Source organism: Odocoileus virginianus, chromosome 26 (assembly GCF_023699985.2).
Source record: "Odocoileus virginianus isolate 20LAN1187 ecotype Illinois chromosome 26, Ovbor_1.2, whole genome shotgun sequence".
Taxonomy (NCBI): Eukaryota; Metazoa; Chordata; class Mammalia; order Artiodactyla; family Cervidae; genus Odocoileus; species Odocoileus virginianus.
This window is the reverse complement of record NC_069699.1, coordinates 34,301,600-34,316,162: the sequence shown is the minus strand read 5'-3', so window position 1 is coordinate 34,316,162 and position 14,563 is coordinate 34,301,600. Positions and strand designations below refer to the sequence as shown.

The following is a 14,563-nucleotide window of genomic DNA, read 5'->3' as shown; positions in this document are numbered from 1 at the left end:
CCAAATTCTTACACATTTGGAGCCTGGAATATCTGCTTTTAGATTTAAAAAAAAAATAAAATTCATACTCTTAAGGTTTTTCCCTTATCAAATGCTAAGCAGCCTTTGATTATGCTAACGGTCTAGATTGCTTTTTTATTGGCATTGGTGTTCTTTGATATATGACATAAAAAATTATTACTGACAGTCCTCCATTTCTGTTTGTTTTGTTGTTGTTTCTGGTGTGTAGACACATTCCTTAACCCAGCGGAGGGCTGTCCAGGGTAGAAGAAAACGATTCGACGTGTTGTTAGCCGAGCACAAAAACAAAACCAGGGAAAAGGAATCGATTCGCCATCCGGACTCTCAGCAACCAGCGCAGCCTCTCAGGGACCCACATCCCACCCTTCCTAGAACGTCACAGGAGCCACACCAAAACTCTCACGGAGTGATTCCCTCCGAATCAAAGCCTTTCATAGCTAGTAAACCTAAACCTCACACCCCCAGTCTTCCAAGGTAAGCCACGTCCTGCAGCTCTCTCCCTCCTCAGAGAACAGATATGCAGCCTGTAGAGTCCTGGCGTGTCGTGCTGTCGAGGACAGGCATCAGGCTCGTTGCAAGAAGAGGGCGTGTTTTCTAATTGGGTTTTATTTTTAGAGGAAAAAAAAATTGTTCATCAGTGAGTTTCAACCAGGGCTCTTCATAGCCAAACACAAGCATCAGAGTAAAGCTAGAGCTGCCTGCTCCACATGCCTGTCTCCTGACCCCGCAGAGCAGGGCTGAAGCCCGGGTCCTGCCTGCAATAGCGAGGGAGACATCTCACATGGCTTTGGCACCAATTTCCCATTCATTTGTCTTGCTTCTTGCAAAATACAGCAAAAGGGATTCTCGCTAGGGATAGGCATTCAGCCTGAATTTTTATAGCATCCGTTTACATGTATCTTCATTCATTCATATGGGACTCTGGCCAGAGTGCACATTAGGCTTTGGAGCTTTGCACTGAGCAGCACGTCAGAACTTAGCCACATCCCTCAGACATGGTGATGGTGGGCTGCGTATATGCATGTGTGTGCTTGTGTATTTAACCAAGTTCAAGTAAAGGACTTTGTATCCAGAGAGAAGGGAGAAAGGCACAGATAAGGAGGGTCTTGTGTCTTGACCATCAGTAGTGAGGCCTTCTGCTTAGGAATGTGCAGACCCTTGGCTGCTGTTGCTTAATTAACCTTTTCCCCTCACATGTCCGATCCTTGAAATGGTCGCGTGAGGGGTGGAAGTGCCTCCCTGTGGAAACGTGAGTGTGTGCCTGAGCCTGTCCCCATGTGAGCCCCTTGGTTCTGAACAGCGCAGTGGAGGAGTGTTCCGAGCAGATGCCCCAGAAGGTGCCCAGGGCCAGGCCGCTGATCCTTAGCAAGTCCTTTCTTTGGCCGCCTTTTCATTAAAGTGTTAGCATCTGAAACAAAGTGGGCTTAACTCTAGAAACACCAGGCCTTTCTGTTGGAAAAGCACACTACTGTCCATGAGTCACACATTCCATATTACCCACATCAACCCACCTTCTTTTATCACCTCCTGTCCCTGTTAAGTTATTTTAGAGCACGTTACCTGTAATTTCATTGATCGCCTTAGTAACCCAATTCCAAGTAGAATTTGAAGGGGAATCAAAGAAAGAATTCTCTTAAGTTCCACATACATCTCGTATTTTTGGGGGAGAATAGGACCAGGTGGGAAGGAGAATGATTGTAAGTGACTTTGATTAGACCTGGCAGAAAGCTCCATTTGACATCGTGCAGTGCAGGAGAGAGACCCCTTCGCTCCAGGCACCTCGGATCTGCGTCTGTGTCCCCAAGGGCTAGTGGTGGCGCCCAGAGCTCCCCTGGTGGTTTTGGATACATGGTTGTATCTGAGTCGAGGCGGCTGATTCCCAGACATGTGGTGTGATCTGATCAGTGCTGCACTTTCTGCTCACCAAGGCCTCCAGGCTGCCCTGCTCAGCAAGGTGGGAGTGCCCCCATTGACCCTCCTCCAGTCCATGAGTCTCCACACCCTCCCCTGCCTGCCACTGAGCCAGCTTCTCGGTTATCCAGTGAGGAGGGAGAAGGCGATGACAAAGAAGAGTCTGTTGAAAAACTGGACTGTCATTATTCAGGTCATCATCCTCAGCCAGCATCTGTAAGTTCCACACCCGCCCCGGTGCCGACCCTCCCCACGCAGCAGGGACAGGGCAGTGCAGGGGGGCATGCCGGGGACCGCAGCATGCCCTCGTCCATGCGGGTCGCCCCGAGGCGGCGTGCTCTCTGGCGGGCGCATCTGCTGCTGCTCCCAGTCTCTCATGACGCGCAGGGCTAGGCATTGTCACGTTCATGCTTCACAGCCCGCGGTCCTCAGTCAGCGCTGTCTGTCCCGGGCCGTGCGCCCTCAGAGTCTGCGAGCCCAAGCGTGTGCTTTCTCTCTTTACAGTTTTGCACATTCGGGAGCCGGCAGATTGGAAGAGGCTATTACGTGTTTGACTCCAGGTGGAACCGGCTTCGCTGCGCCCTCAACCTCATGGTGGAGAAGCATCTGAACGCGCAGCTCTGGAAGTGAGTGCCCGTCCACCACCTCTGGGGCAGGTGGGCCCTTGGGGCTGCATCCTCTTCATTTCTTACGAGGCTGATTTAAGGAAGGTCATCATCTCTGATGAACACAAGGCTTGACCAGCCCTGGAAGAAGGACCTTCATCATTCATCCATTCACTCCTGCAGCAGATGTGTCTCGTTCTCGGTGCTGGGGTTTTAGGCCGAGGGGCTCCCAGATGGACGGAGCTCAGGTTCTAGGTCGGGGAGAAACGTGAAAGCCAGTCATCAGAAAACAGACATCATAGCTTGTCATAAGGGAGAATAACAGAAATGCTCATAAATCTGTATCTCTTATTGAGATTACTAAGGCCAGACACTGTAGCAAATACAGTTTTCACAGCTCCAGGCCAGAGGGCTTCATGGAGAACCTGTGTGAAGGGGCCCTTGAGCTGAGACGAGTGGTTGAGAAAGAGTAGTCGTGGGACGGGCGAGGAGGAGTGGGTTCCATGCAAGGAGAATAGTGCATATGAAGGTCTTTAAGTCAGAAAAGAACATGGCTTCTTTGAGAACGAGCAAGGAATCTCTTAGAACAAGAGGAGACCCGAGGGTAGGATGACGCTGACTGAGAGCCCTGGGGAGAAGGGTCTCAGGTGATGGAGCTGTGCGCTCTGGCTTTCAGCTGAAAGTGAGGTGATCGTGTTGTGTGGCCTTACCCATGCTCCTGTTTCCCCAATGTGATTTTAAGTTGAAGAGGAGTTCTGTGGCCCAAAAAGTTTATTAACCCAGTCTTTCTGAAAGGAAAGTTTGTGTTATTGCAGAACTTCTCAGAGCCTTTAGTGAGTGCTGTCCATGTAACTCTGAAAACATAGGATGATAGCATGTATAATGTGGATTGCCTCTCAGTCTCTTGTGACCTGGGAACCTCTTTTAGGGGAGCATCTGGGAGACTAGTGTTGGGCAGAACCTACTTTGGGAAGCATTGAGCTTTGTTAAAGGGGGCTATCCAGTAGTACACAGTCATACCAAATTCTCCCTTTGGGCATCATTTACCCCTAGTGCCTCCCTGAGTAGACTCTGCAAGTACATTTACTTGCCTCTCTGCTTGTGTTTCCTGTTACAGTCAGAGGAAGTTATCAGACCTAGGATAGTCCACGATCCAGAGGACTGTCTCTATAGTCATTAGTAGGGCTTGCATTTGTCCATAGTGAAGACCAGCCCCATGGCAGTCTTACTTTGCTTTATTTCATGTTTGTTCCTAGTTCTTACTAGATAAGAGCTCTAATGAAGTAACAGTGTTCTGACCCAGAGGCAGACTTGGGCAGTGGTTTGTTGGGATTTTTTTTTTGGTGTGGGGGTGGATGGTAGCCTCAGATCAGACAACTTTAAGATACGTGAAATCTCAGTTGCTTACCTGGTGGGACCTGAAGAGCTCACTGAAATTATGATCTGTGGGTTTAACATACTAGTCAGGGTTTGGAAAGGTCCTGGGGATTTCTATCCCCATCACACTGATGCGTGGTTTATGGCCAGGGTTTGGGTGAGAGACTTTCAGCTGGTTCTTGGAGGCTCCTGTGGAGAGACATCTTTGCACTGTGATGTCTGAAGTAGCAGGGTCCTCCGGCTGACCGCTGTTTCGCCTCTGCTGTGTCGCAGTCTGCCTGCCTTATCAGTCACTTGCTCCCAGTGAGGAGGAAACTTTCTTTCCATTACCATGACCTTTGAGGTTTTAAAAAATCAGTTCAGCAGAGACAGACGGGCTGCTGTGATGAGCTGGCATACAGGCCTGGAGTGGATAGGAGCTTGGAGAGAGTTGCCAGGCCAGATGCTTGAGGAAATAAGTGCTCTCGGCATGGGAGTGAGGGGGGTTGGCGCAGGCAGCCCCTGGGATTTGCCAGGAGCGGCTCAGCACTTCTCTGCAGAGGAGAACTCCTCTTGAGGTGGCATCTTTGAGGCACTCAAGGAACCTCTTGATGCGGTCCGGGTCCCACCCCCTGGCACAGTTGAACATCCTCCCTCCTGCGAGGAGCCCTGCCAGCCCTGACCTGAGCCCCTCTTGCTTCGGTTACTGCGGTTAACCTGGGGGTTCTTGGAGCGGGTGTGAGCCTAGCACAGTCATCCGCAGTGTGGAATCTCTGGACAGCAGGTGAGGGTAGACTCACTCTTGCTCTAGCTCCTGCTCTGACTCATACCTGTGTGTTCTGTCTGCTGTCTGCATGCTGTTATTAGGGACCACTATGGCACTGAGGACAGGCTGGGATGGTTATCAGGTTTTGATGTGAGTTTTCCTTTTTTTTTAATTTTTAAGATTGGCTAAAAAAAGAAAAATGGATACAAAGAGGCACATAGTAAAAAAGTTTTACTTGCCCTGATTCCCATGCTTCTGTTTTCCACCCATTCCTCACAGACAGTTTTATTAGTTGCTTGTATGTCTTTGGGTTTGTTCATGCAACATAGGTCAATATGACTGCCTATTCTTTTTTTTTTTTTTGTCTCTTCTTTATGCAAAAGGTAGGAAATGACTTGAAAGAGCTTTTTAGTGAGAAACTAGTAATGTCATCCAGAGAGTCCACATCCCTGCCCCTATGGAAGCCTTTCCTTTTCCCCAGGTTTGGTTCCAGCAGCTGGCCTTGAGGCTCCGTCCTCCTAAGCCACCTGGTGGCCATGAGACGCCACTGCACCCAGGGAGCAGGGACCCCCTGCACTGAGTTTCAGTCAGGGCTTCTCACAGGTGCCAGTGCCCTGGGGGTCTTGCTGAGATACACAGTCTGATGAAGGAGGTCTGGGGTGGGGCCCAGGGACTCAGCATTTGCAGTAAGCCTCTCCTGTAATGTCAGTGCTTATCCTTCATGAGTAACATAGGGATAGAAGCCCAGCTTCTCAATCAACATCAGCATCTGGAGAGATCTAGAAGTTACTAGTGCCTGGACCCCACCCCTGTGATCCTGGTGTGGCCTGAACGCCACGGGTGATTGTGACATGCAGCCACATTGGGAAGCAGAGACTTAGAGTAGGAGCCACACTCTTGCTAGGGGAGGGCTTTAAAGGCTGGTATGAACACTTGCAGTTGTTTAATTCCTTTCATGGATAGCTATAGTTCTTCTCAAAAAGCATCAAGAGAGATTTGGCAGCTATCTAAGCCAAGGCTCTCACTTGAAGGTTGAGGAGCACTGCTGGTAGTTGGATCAGAGCTGCCCGGTGAAGCTTGGGTCAGGGCAGTCTTGGCAGTTGACTTCCAGTCGGGCCATTTGCTGTTTTGCTACCTGAGTGTTAATTATGCTATAGGGTTTTTTTATATTTTGGTTCTGTCAGATTTTAAAAGTCATAGCTAAAATAAAAGTGGGAAGGGTCCCTCGTTTGACTGTTTGAATAGATACCCAGATAGTATTATCAGAATCCATTGTCGGAACACTGACCAGAAATCCCCTGAGATTTGGGGGCTTCCCAGCTATTCAGGCAGTATCTGGGACCTGTCAGTTGTTACTAACTAACTGTGTCCTTCCTTTTTCCCTGATTGTTCATGAGTTCTCTTAATGGTTTGAGTGTCTTTGTGTTCTAGGCCCTGTGCTAGATGGACAGTAGTAAATCAGCTGTGAATTGCTCCATCTACAGAGACACTGGACAGTGCTTCTCAGTCACACCTTTTAAAACTACCAGAGCCTTCCCAAGTCTAGGAATGGGGCAGAGTGGGAACTAAGCAAGTTAGGAAGGCCTGATTCCCTAAGAAGGTGATGATGGGCCAAAACGGAAGGCTGAGCAGAAGCTGGGGTGACTGTGTCTTAGGCAGAAGATACATGAGGTCTGGTGTCATGACCTGGTTTAGGAACTGAAGGAAGATCAGTAGCCAGAATTGGGGCACTCGGGGTGCTGAATGGAAGGGTGTGGTGTGAACCTGTAGCCCCAGCAACATGGCCTTATAGGCCAGTGTTCTCAGAGCGCAGGAAAGCATGAAGAATTTGAAGGGGGGAAGTGACACTCCTTGTGGCTTGGCATCTTGGCGCAATCCCTCTGACCAAGGGGTCTGTTCAGTGCCAGAGGTGAAGGAGGTCTCCTTCTGAAAGTTGCACGGAGGGCCGTGGTAGACGCTGCTCACGCCCTCTTCTGTTTTGCAGGAAGATCCCACCCGTTCCCAGTACCACATCGCCTGTGTCCACACGTGTTCCTCACCGGACAAACTCTGTGCCGACGTCACACTGCGGGGTTAGCTACCTGGCAGCAGCCACCGTGTCACCTGCCCCCGCCCCGCTCTCGTCCAGCTGCATCTCCCCCGGCAGTAAGTCGGTCCCAGCTCACGGAACCACGCTGAACGCCCAGCCTGCCGCCTCGGGGGCCGTGGACCCTGTGAGCAGCATGCAGTCCAGACAAGTGTCTTCCTCCTCCTCCTCGCCCTCCACGCCCTCCGGCCTGTCCTCCGTCCCGTCCTCCCCCATGGCCCGGAAACCTCAGAAGCTGAAATCCAGCAAGTCTTTGCGGCCCAAGGAGTCTTCTGGTAACAGCACGAACTGTCACAACGCCAGTAGCAGTGCCGGCGGCGGCTCAGGAAAGAAACGCAAAAACAGCTCCCCACTCTTGGTTCCCTCCTCCGCCTCCTCGTCGTCCTCGTCCTCTTCTTCTCATTCCATGGAGTCTTTTAGGAAAAACTGTGTGGCTCACTCTGGACCGCCCCACCCCGCAGCAGTAGCCTCTGCCCCGGGCATCAGCCTCAACTGCGTGGCCAGCCGAGCGAACTCGGTGGGCGGCCGGCACGAGCAGCCAGGGTGCCGGGGCACCCCCATTGGGAGCCCCTGCGAGTCCATCAAGAGGATGAGCGTGATGGTCAACAGCGGCGATTCCACACTCTCCCTCGGCCCCTTCGTGCACCAGGCCGGCAGCGAGCTTCCTGTCAACTCCCACGGCGCCTACCCGCACTCGCACACTCCTTTGGACAAGCTCCTAGGAAAGAAGAGAAAGTGCTCACCCGGCTCAAGCGGTGTCAGCAGCAGCGGCGGCAGCGGCAAGCCCACCAAGGTGGCCAAGCTGCCGGCCGTGAACAACGTCCACGCGAAACACACGGGCCCCAGCCCGGGGGCACCGGGGCTGACGAACAGTTCCCTCCTCCATCAGGTAGGACAGGGCCTGGGGGCCCCGTGGGGAGGCTCGTGGCCTCTCCCTTGAGATGGTTGATCAACTCAGAGATCTGTGCGGTCGGTTTGGTGGGTTTGCCTAAAAGCAAGTGTCCGGCTTCACGGTGTCTTTTAAGAAAAGGCCAAGTTGAAGGCCAGATGAAGGTCACACGGGCGCCTCTCTGCCAGACTCTCTGATGACTCGGAAGATGCTCTTGGCTGAGGAGGCCACACCAAGTGCATTTCCGCAGCTGGGGCGGTGGACCCCGTCCTGCGTGACGGTGGGGCCCTCCCTGTCCTGGAGCGTGGTCCTCTCGTACGTTTTTCTGAAGAAAGCTGGGCGAAAATCAAGCTGATGTGGAAAGGGATGATTTAAATTTGAAAAAGGCTGTTCATATTTTTCCCTTCAAAGAATTTCAGGTTTTCTTGTTAATTCCCTCCCTCTGTGTTCTCCCTGTTTTCCGAGGAGGCAGGGAAACAGAATTTAACTATGGCAGAGCAGAAGATTAACATCTCGTTGAAGGTAACAGATTGAAAAGAAACCTGCATGTGACCCGTTTCTAGAAAAGGGCTTGTCGGGCATCGGATTCATTACTGACCGTGGTTTCTCTGGCTGAGTCTTGTCTTCCCCACTCTTCCTCCGGCTGCTGTTTGCTCCTGTGGCCAGTTCCTCCACCTTCCTCTTTCTCCTGTCCAGCTCCTGTCATCTTGTCGTTTCATTCAGCAGGGTACTTTCTGTCTTTGCTTACAAGCGGGAATTTCAGCAGTATCAGCCTCAGAGCTCTGCTTTAAAATGTGAGGCTCTTTTTGTTTTGCTTTGTTTTCCCTTCCTCATCTTCAAAACTGAACATAAATGTCAGACTAGAACTTGTCCAGAAAATACCAAGAAGTTTCTTCATGAGACAGAAGTTTCCCTCCAGTATATGTGTGAATGAAAACTCAGCACCAAAGGTGTGGGAAAAATAATGACGCATGAATTTCAGTAGCAGCCGCTTCAGTTCTTCTCTTTGAGCCACAAATACATATGGGCTATTTGTGTGTCATTTGGGCCTTTGAACAGGATTCCTGGACAAGTGAAAACTTCTTGATTTGTAGTTTAACGATAAGCATAAAAATACACTGCAAACACTGTAAGAATCCATCCCTTAGTAACACCCTTCTGAGCGTAGTTTCCCAATTCATGTGAACCCCAGGAGGGAAGCCCCACTGCATGCACCCCTGTCACGGCGCAGGCTGTCTTCACACGGAGGCTGCTGCAGACCTGACCGCCCTGGTGTCGGGGCAAGGCAGAGACTGGGCGGGTGCAGCCGAGGGTGACGATCTGTGGAGAAGTGGGGAGTGGGCGCCTCATCTGCACAGAGCAGCGACTCCCAGAAACTTGCTTTAATTTCAGAGAGAAACTACGCATCTGAACCTTCATGAGAAATTTCACCATTTTCCAAAGCTCTAGTTTTTTTGTATCATTTTATCTTGATCTGGGGAAGCCCACACATTTGTCAGCTAGGTTTGGCTCAGGAGCTACCAGTTTACCACCTCTCATGTCCACCATCTGAGGAGGACTACATCCCCCTTGGACAAACAGCCTATGTTTGGGTTCTTTTCCTTAAAGGCAGTTTCACGTCATGTTTGTATTTGAGAAAGGTTTTTTTCTGTGCTGTGGAATACATTCTGTTACTCTACACAAATTCGGGGGATGTGGGGTGTGGTTCATGGCTATAGATCACAGGATGGATCAACTGCCCAAAAAAGTATTGCATTCTTTTTACATCCCTGATCATTTAGCTGCAAGAAGGAACCAGTAGCTTTTTTCAGACTATCAAAGGGACCCATGCCTCCAAAATGCTGTACAGAAGTCTGCTCTTAGACCAGTAGGGGCCTGAGCTCGCTCTTCTCCATGGAGCAGATTTTAGAGCCGAGATAACTGGACTGGTTTGAGTCCCTTCAACAACAGAATCGGGGACCTGCTGGGGAGCCTGGGAGATATCGCTGAGTGCCCACCCAGCCCCTGCGTCAACTTGCGGGCTCTGCCACGAAGGACTTTCGGGCTCTGCCACCACGGACCTAAAAATAGCTCAGTGCAGGCCAGCGAAGGCCAGAGTTCCCTCTGCTTGCCTCCCCTCCGCCTTGGGTGTGAGCTTTCACACCTGTGTGCTGGCCCATTTGACCTTGTTCACGTCTCAGTTGACAACCTGGAAAAGCCTCAAGGAAGCAGCATCCGTAAATAGAACCAAAAGGCAAACATGTGAGCCTTTTCTCTAAGCTAGAAACCCCAGGCTGCATCTCTTCTGGACTGTTTTCTGAGAGCCAGTCTCTTAGAAGGATTGTGCCCAAGGTCGTTGGAGACTGTTGAAAGCTAAAACCAAGTTCTCTAGCTGCCTGCTCCTGGCACGGCCTGGGCAGAGGAGACATGAGTGGCGCGTGGCCTTGGGAGTACCTTGTTTAGAGTCAAGGCAGGGCTGGGACAGCCGCTTTCTTCCCTTTCGATGTCTCCCCACCCCCCTCTTTTTTGAAAGCCAAAGGCCCGTCCCTGACAGCTGGAAATAGCACGGGGAGGAATAATGTGGACACTTTTGACAAGAAGTTACACTTCCACTCAGCACTCTGGATTCTACGACACCTTTGAGTCTGTTCTCCCAGCCTCCTGTGGGCCTCGAGGGTAGAAATCTGCCGGGCTGTTGTTTTAACGAGGATGCCCCTGAAGCTTAACTCACTGCCCCTGTAGCAGTGAGTACTTGTTAAAGGACACTGGATCAAGTCCAGCCATCAAGTTGCTTTTATCAGTGTTAGAGTGGTCTGGACAGCTTGCTGCCATCTGTGAGAAGTTCCTGTGTTGTTGAACCTGCAATATATCACCAAGCCGCTCTTAGAGGAGGTTGGCTGGTGCAAGTGTCTTGGCAAGACTGTGACTGTAGTCTTTTCTCCCTCCCTCCTTCTCCCTGCCTAGGTCTTCCCTCACCCTGGCATCTGTAGGTCCCAGGTCCCTCTCCAGCAGTCACATACCATAACTGGAGAGACCTCTGGGGGCAAGCAGAGCTGCACCCCCGAGCAGCCCCCTAGAGAAGGGGGTCTGTGGCTAGGAGTTTACATCAGGGGTCCGGAACGGAGTGTGGACGTTAGTGTGAGGCGCCGTGATAAAAGAGTCTCTGTTTTCACCCAGCCTTTTGCAAGTAATTTGGGATCAGAAGCCGTCAGAAGTTTTTCATGTACGAACTGGTTTAAAAGCCATTGATGGCCAGAGAGCAAGGATACACCAGTTTAGAGGCTTACTTTTCATGGTACAAAAGCAATTCTGTGTGAATTTGAAAAAAAAAAAAAGAAAATGCAGACAATTTTGATCATGGAAAGTCAAATTTTGGTGGGAGGGGGCAGATAAAAATCACTGTGGGGGGAAGTTTTCCATGATTTCCAAAGAGATTGATTTTTTTTTTTTAACCTTTGTTTTCATGTTAAACAATATGATTGGGCCAGTTGTCCTGCCTAGGCTCCTGTTTTTAAAAATTGCCTTTGTAACGTGAAGTAACTGGGATGCAGCAGAATCTGTCATTCACCAAGTCACTGGAATACTTAAATGTTTCCAAAGCACTCTGCATTACCCCCAACCTCTGTGGATACTGTCCTGGGACTAAGTGTAAATTTCTGCTTGGAGCACTCCCAATGTGTGTATCTGCACACCGCATCCTGCCACTGCACACGTTTCTGTGGATGCCACTGAGGTGGGCAGCAGGCACCCAGGGAGGGGTGCAGGTGACGGTACCACTGCCCATGTCGAGGTGGTGGGGTGCTCCTTGACATACCTCCTTTCTTGGGATTAATGCCTGTGATCTTCCTGAGGGTTTGAGAGACCACCCCCTACTCCCCCTACCCCCGCCCACCCAGAATGTTTTTTCTAGTACTTAACCCCCAGAGAAAGAGTTTGATAGGTTAAGGCATTTCTGCCTGAGAAGGTGCCATTGAATTTGAGGGGATGAGCTGGAGCTTTTCCATAGTTGATTCCACCGGCAGCTCCTGACAGGAGAACCAGGCAATTTCGCTGCCAACCACAGGGTAAATTTCCCAAGGCTCCGATCATGGCCCCAGGTAGAGCTGGGACAGAGCCAGTCAGTGCATCTGTTTTCCTTACAATTCTTGGGTTACAAACTTCAGATTCAGGGAATTTTCAGTCAACAACAGGTAGAATGAATAAATACTTGGTTACCAGCCTAATAATGTGAATCGCTACAGAATTATTATGTAAGATAACAAAGTTTATGGAGATACTTTAGCTATAAATTGATGTAAAATATTGATTCTTTTTTTTAAAGGAAGGGGAGAACAGTAACTTGTTCAGTTATTATGCAATCAATTAGTAAATGTTTTTAAAATGATACTGTAGGAGAGCTTGTGAGAAGACTGCACAGATGGGCCCATTTGGTGTAGTTAGCAGAGGTCAGTCTGGTTTTTCATCCCAGGAGAGAGAGAGGAGGAGGTAAGAGGAAATCAGAACGTACCTAGCTGATTCCTCAGTGACAAGTGCAATGGGGGATGGGTAGAATTTATTTTCAGAGCCAAGGGGACTTGATGGTTATAAATAAAGTTGCTTTTAGTGATGGAATTGTAGACAGATCATGTTGTTCCAGAAGATGTGAATAGGACCCATGATAGAAAGTTGACTCAGAATAATGTAGATATTAGATAAATGAGTCTTGATCCTTTGATTTCTTAGATTGAGGTTTTAATTTCATTATTGTCTCCCGGTAGTACACAGAGCATCGGGATTAGGAAATTAGCCATTTTGGACTCTGCCTGCCACAAACAGACCTATTCTAAACAGTGCTATTAAATTTTAGACTGTTGTTCAAATATTTTTATTTTCTCCTACAACTACTTTTTACTATAATGAACAAGTAAGACCATTTAAAACACGGGAGTACAAGTATTTTTTTGAACTAAATTAACTTGCAGAAACCAAATTTGCAGTGGTTGGGTTGTTTCTAGACAGACTTTGGTATCAATTTAAAACCAAGATAATTTTTATATTCTTTCCAATAGAATTTCGTGACAACTCCTGCAGTTTTCTTAACCTACAAAAAAAGAAAAAGTGCTGCAATGATGAACAAAGAATTATACAAAAACCTACTTTTGTATCTTTATTTTGGAATTTCTTGTTCTATTATAAATATGGAAGTATCCCTATTTGAGAAGACATATTTTGTTAAAAATGAATTGTACATATTTAAATATGTATTTTTGCACAGGTCTTTTTTTCTGATATCCTGTTTTGGTACAATTGAGATCATCTAGTATTTATTTATTAATTAATAAAAGTAAATACCTTTTTATAATTTGAAGTGGTTCACTGCCAAGCCAATAGTTCTAGGACCTGCCTCCTTTACCATGTAAGGGACGCCTCTGTTCTGTGAAAGTCTTTTGTCCCTTTCAGTGTCTCGGGAGTGGATTCACGCAGATGAAGTGGGCATTGCTTCTCCCTAGTTGCTTGACTTCCCCATAGACTACATGTAACGGGTGACACTGCTTTTCTTTCGTTACGTGTGAGAGTGAGTGTGCGCGCCCCGAGCACACGCGTGTTAGTATGTGAGTGGTTAAAACTAATGGGAAAAACACAAAACTGAAAGTGCCTGAACCTAGTTTTAAGCTTAGACAGATTCTTTAAAAAGACTTGAATGTTCAGTTGAACTTTTTTGGAGTTTGCTTTTTCCACCTAAATATTGTTACTTAAATTTTAGGGGAGGAGTTGAAAACCACCAAATGCTGGTAATTTTATAAGGTATTTTAAAATCAAGACCTTTTGGTTCACAGGAATTCAACTGGTGATGAATTGCCCAGTGGCACCAAGGGTTATAAATCTTCTGTCAGCCAGCAGCTTACACAGCGTGTCCGTTTTGTTACTCACTCGTGAAATGCAGAGTTTAAAATAGAATATTTAAAATATTTTGTATTCCAAAAATATAATACAGAGTACCTCTGAGAACATTGAAAAAAAATGTATAATTTGAAAAAATGTAACTTATAAAGGCAGCTGTCTTCCTGCAAGAGTTCTGTTGCCAAGGAATTTCTTAATGTCTCTCATTCTGTCCTGCGGTGGGGGGAAAAGTTGGGCTTTGGAAAAATGATTGTTAAAAGTTTCATTATGTTTAGCAGAAAAATAACCATTTTTACATTTTGTGTAAAGCCTTTTACATTTTCGGATCATTTAAATGAGCACTACATCCTGTCAGTGTGAGTGTAGGGCCTTGAAAGCATTTTGCCGGTTTCTTTTTTTTTTCCCTTTGAGCTTGGTTATAAAAGCAATCTCCTGTTTAAAATGTGTGAATAGTTTGATCATTTGTACACATAATCAAGAGCATCTCAGCTGGACTTTTTGTTGGCTGCTGTATAGAACATGAACAAATGTCAAGGGATAGAAGATTACTTTGGATATTTAAAAGAGAAGAAATATATAGTCTATTTGTTTTGTAACAAGTTCTGTAAATAAAATAATTTATACTATTTATAAGAAAAGTTGTGCTTTGCTTTATGAGAAATTAGTTTGTGGAACAAACATGTTAACGGGCAATAAAACTAGGATTTCTCAATAAATAAGGTTGGCTGCATGAAATATTTTACATGTTTCTGCCTCGTTGTGATCCTGAACCTCTTCCGATCTAGTCTGACTCTTCTTCATTTTTAACAACAGACACCCTTGTAAAGCCCCTTCCTTCAGCTTCCCTTCCATGCAAGCTACAAACTTTAAGGGCTTAAGATGTTTCTCTTCTTGGGCACAAAACTTCATCTTGGGTAAATTAATAACTGGGTAAAGAGTGGACACAACTGTATTCTTGCCCTGTAGGTTTGTCAGCAGAAGGGAGTCGATAGGTTGAGAAATGCATCCCATTTGTATTATTTGATGGCATGTGGTCAGTTTTGATTACAGGTAAGTCTGTGTGTGTGTGT

At 47.7% G+C, this 14,563-nt stretch overlaps 1 protein-coding gene across 3 annotated transcripts in view; it reads left to right on the top strand.

Moving 5' to 3' along the window:
* ATXN7 (ataxin 7) overlaps positions 1-14,212 on the top strand; it is a 132,338-nt gene extending 118,126 nt beyond the window's left edge. For all 3 annotated transcript variants that reach the window (XM_070455732.1, XM_070455731.1, XM_070455734.1), the window contains 4 exons: positions 230-495; positions 1,950-2,148; positions 2,437-2,558; positions 6,644-14,212. In XM_070455732.1, coding sequence (XP_070311833.1) covers positions 230-495; positions 1,950-2,148; positions 2,437-2,558; positions 6,644-7,685 — 1,629 coding nt within the window. In that variant the 3' untranslated portion in view covers positions 7,686-14,212. The remainder of the gene's footprint in view (positions 1-229; positions 496-1,949; positions 2,149-2,436; positions 2,559-6,643) is intronic.
* The last annotated feature ends 351 nt before the right edge of the window (positions 14,213-14,563 follow it).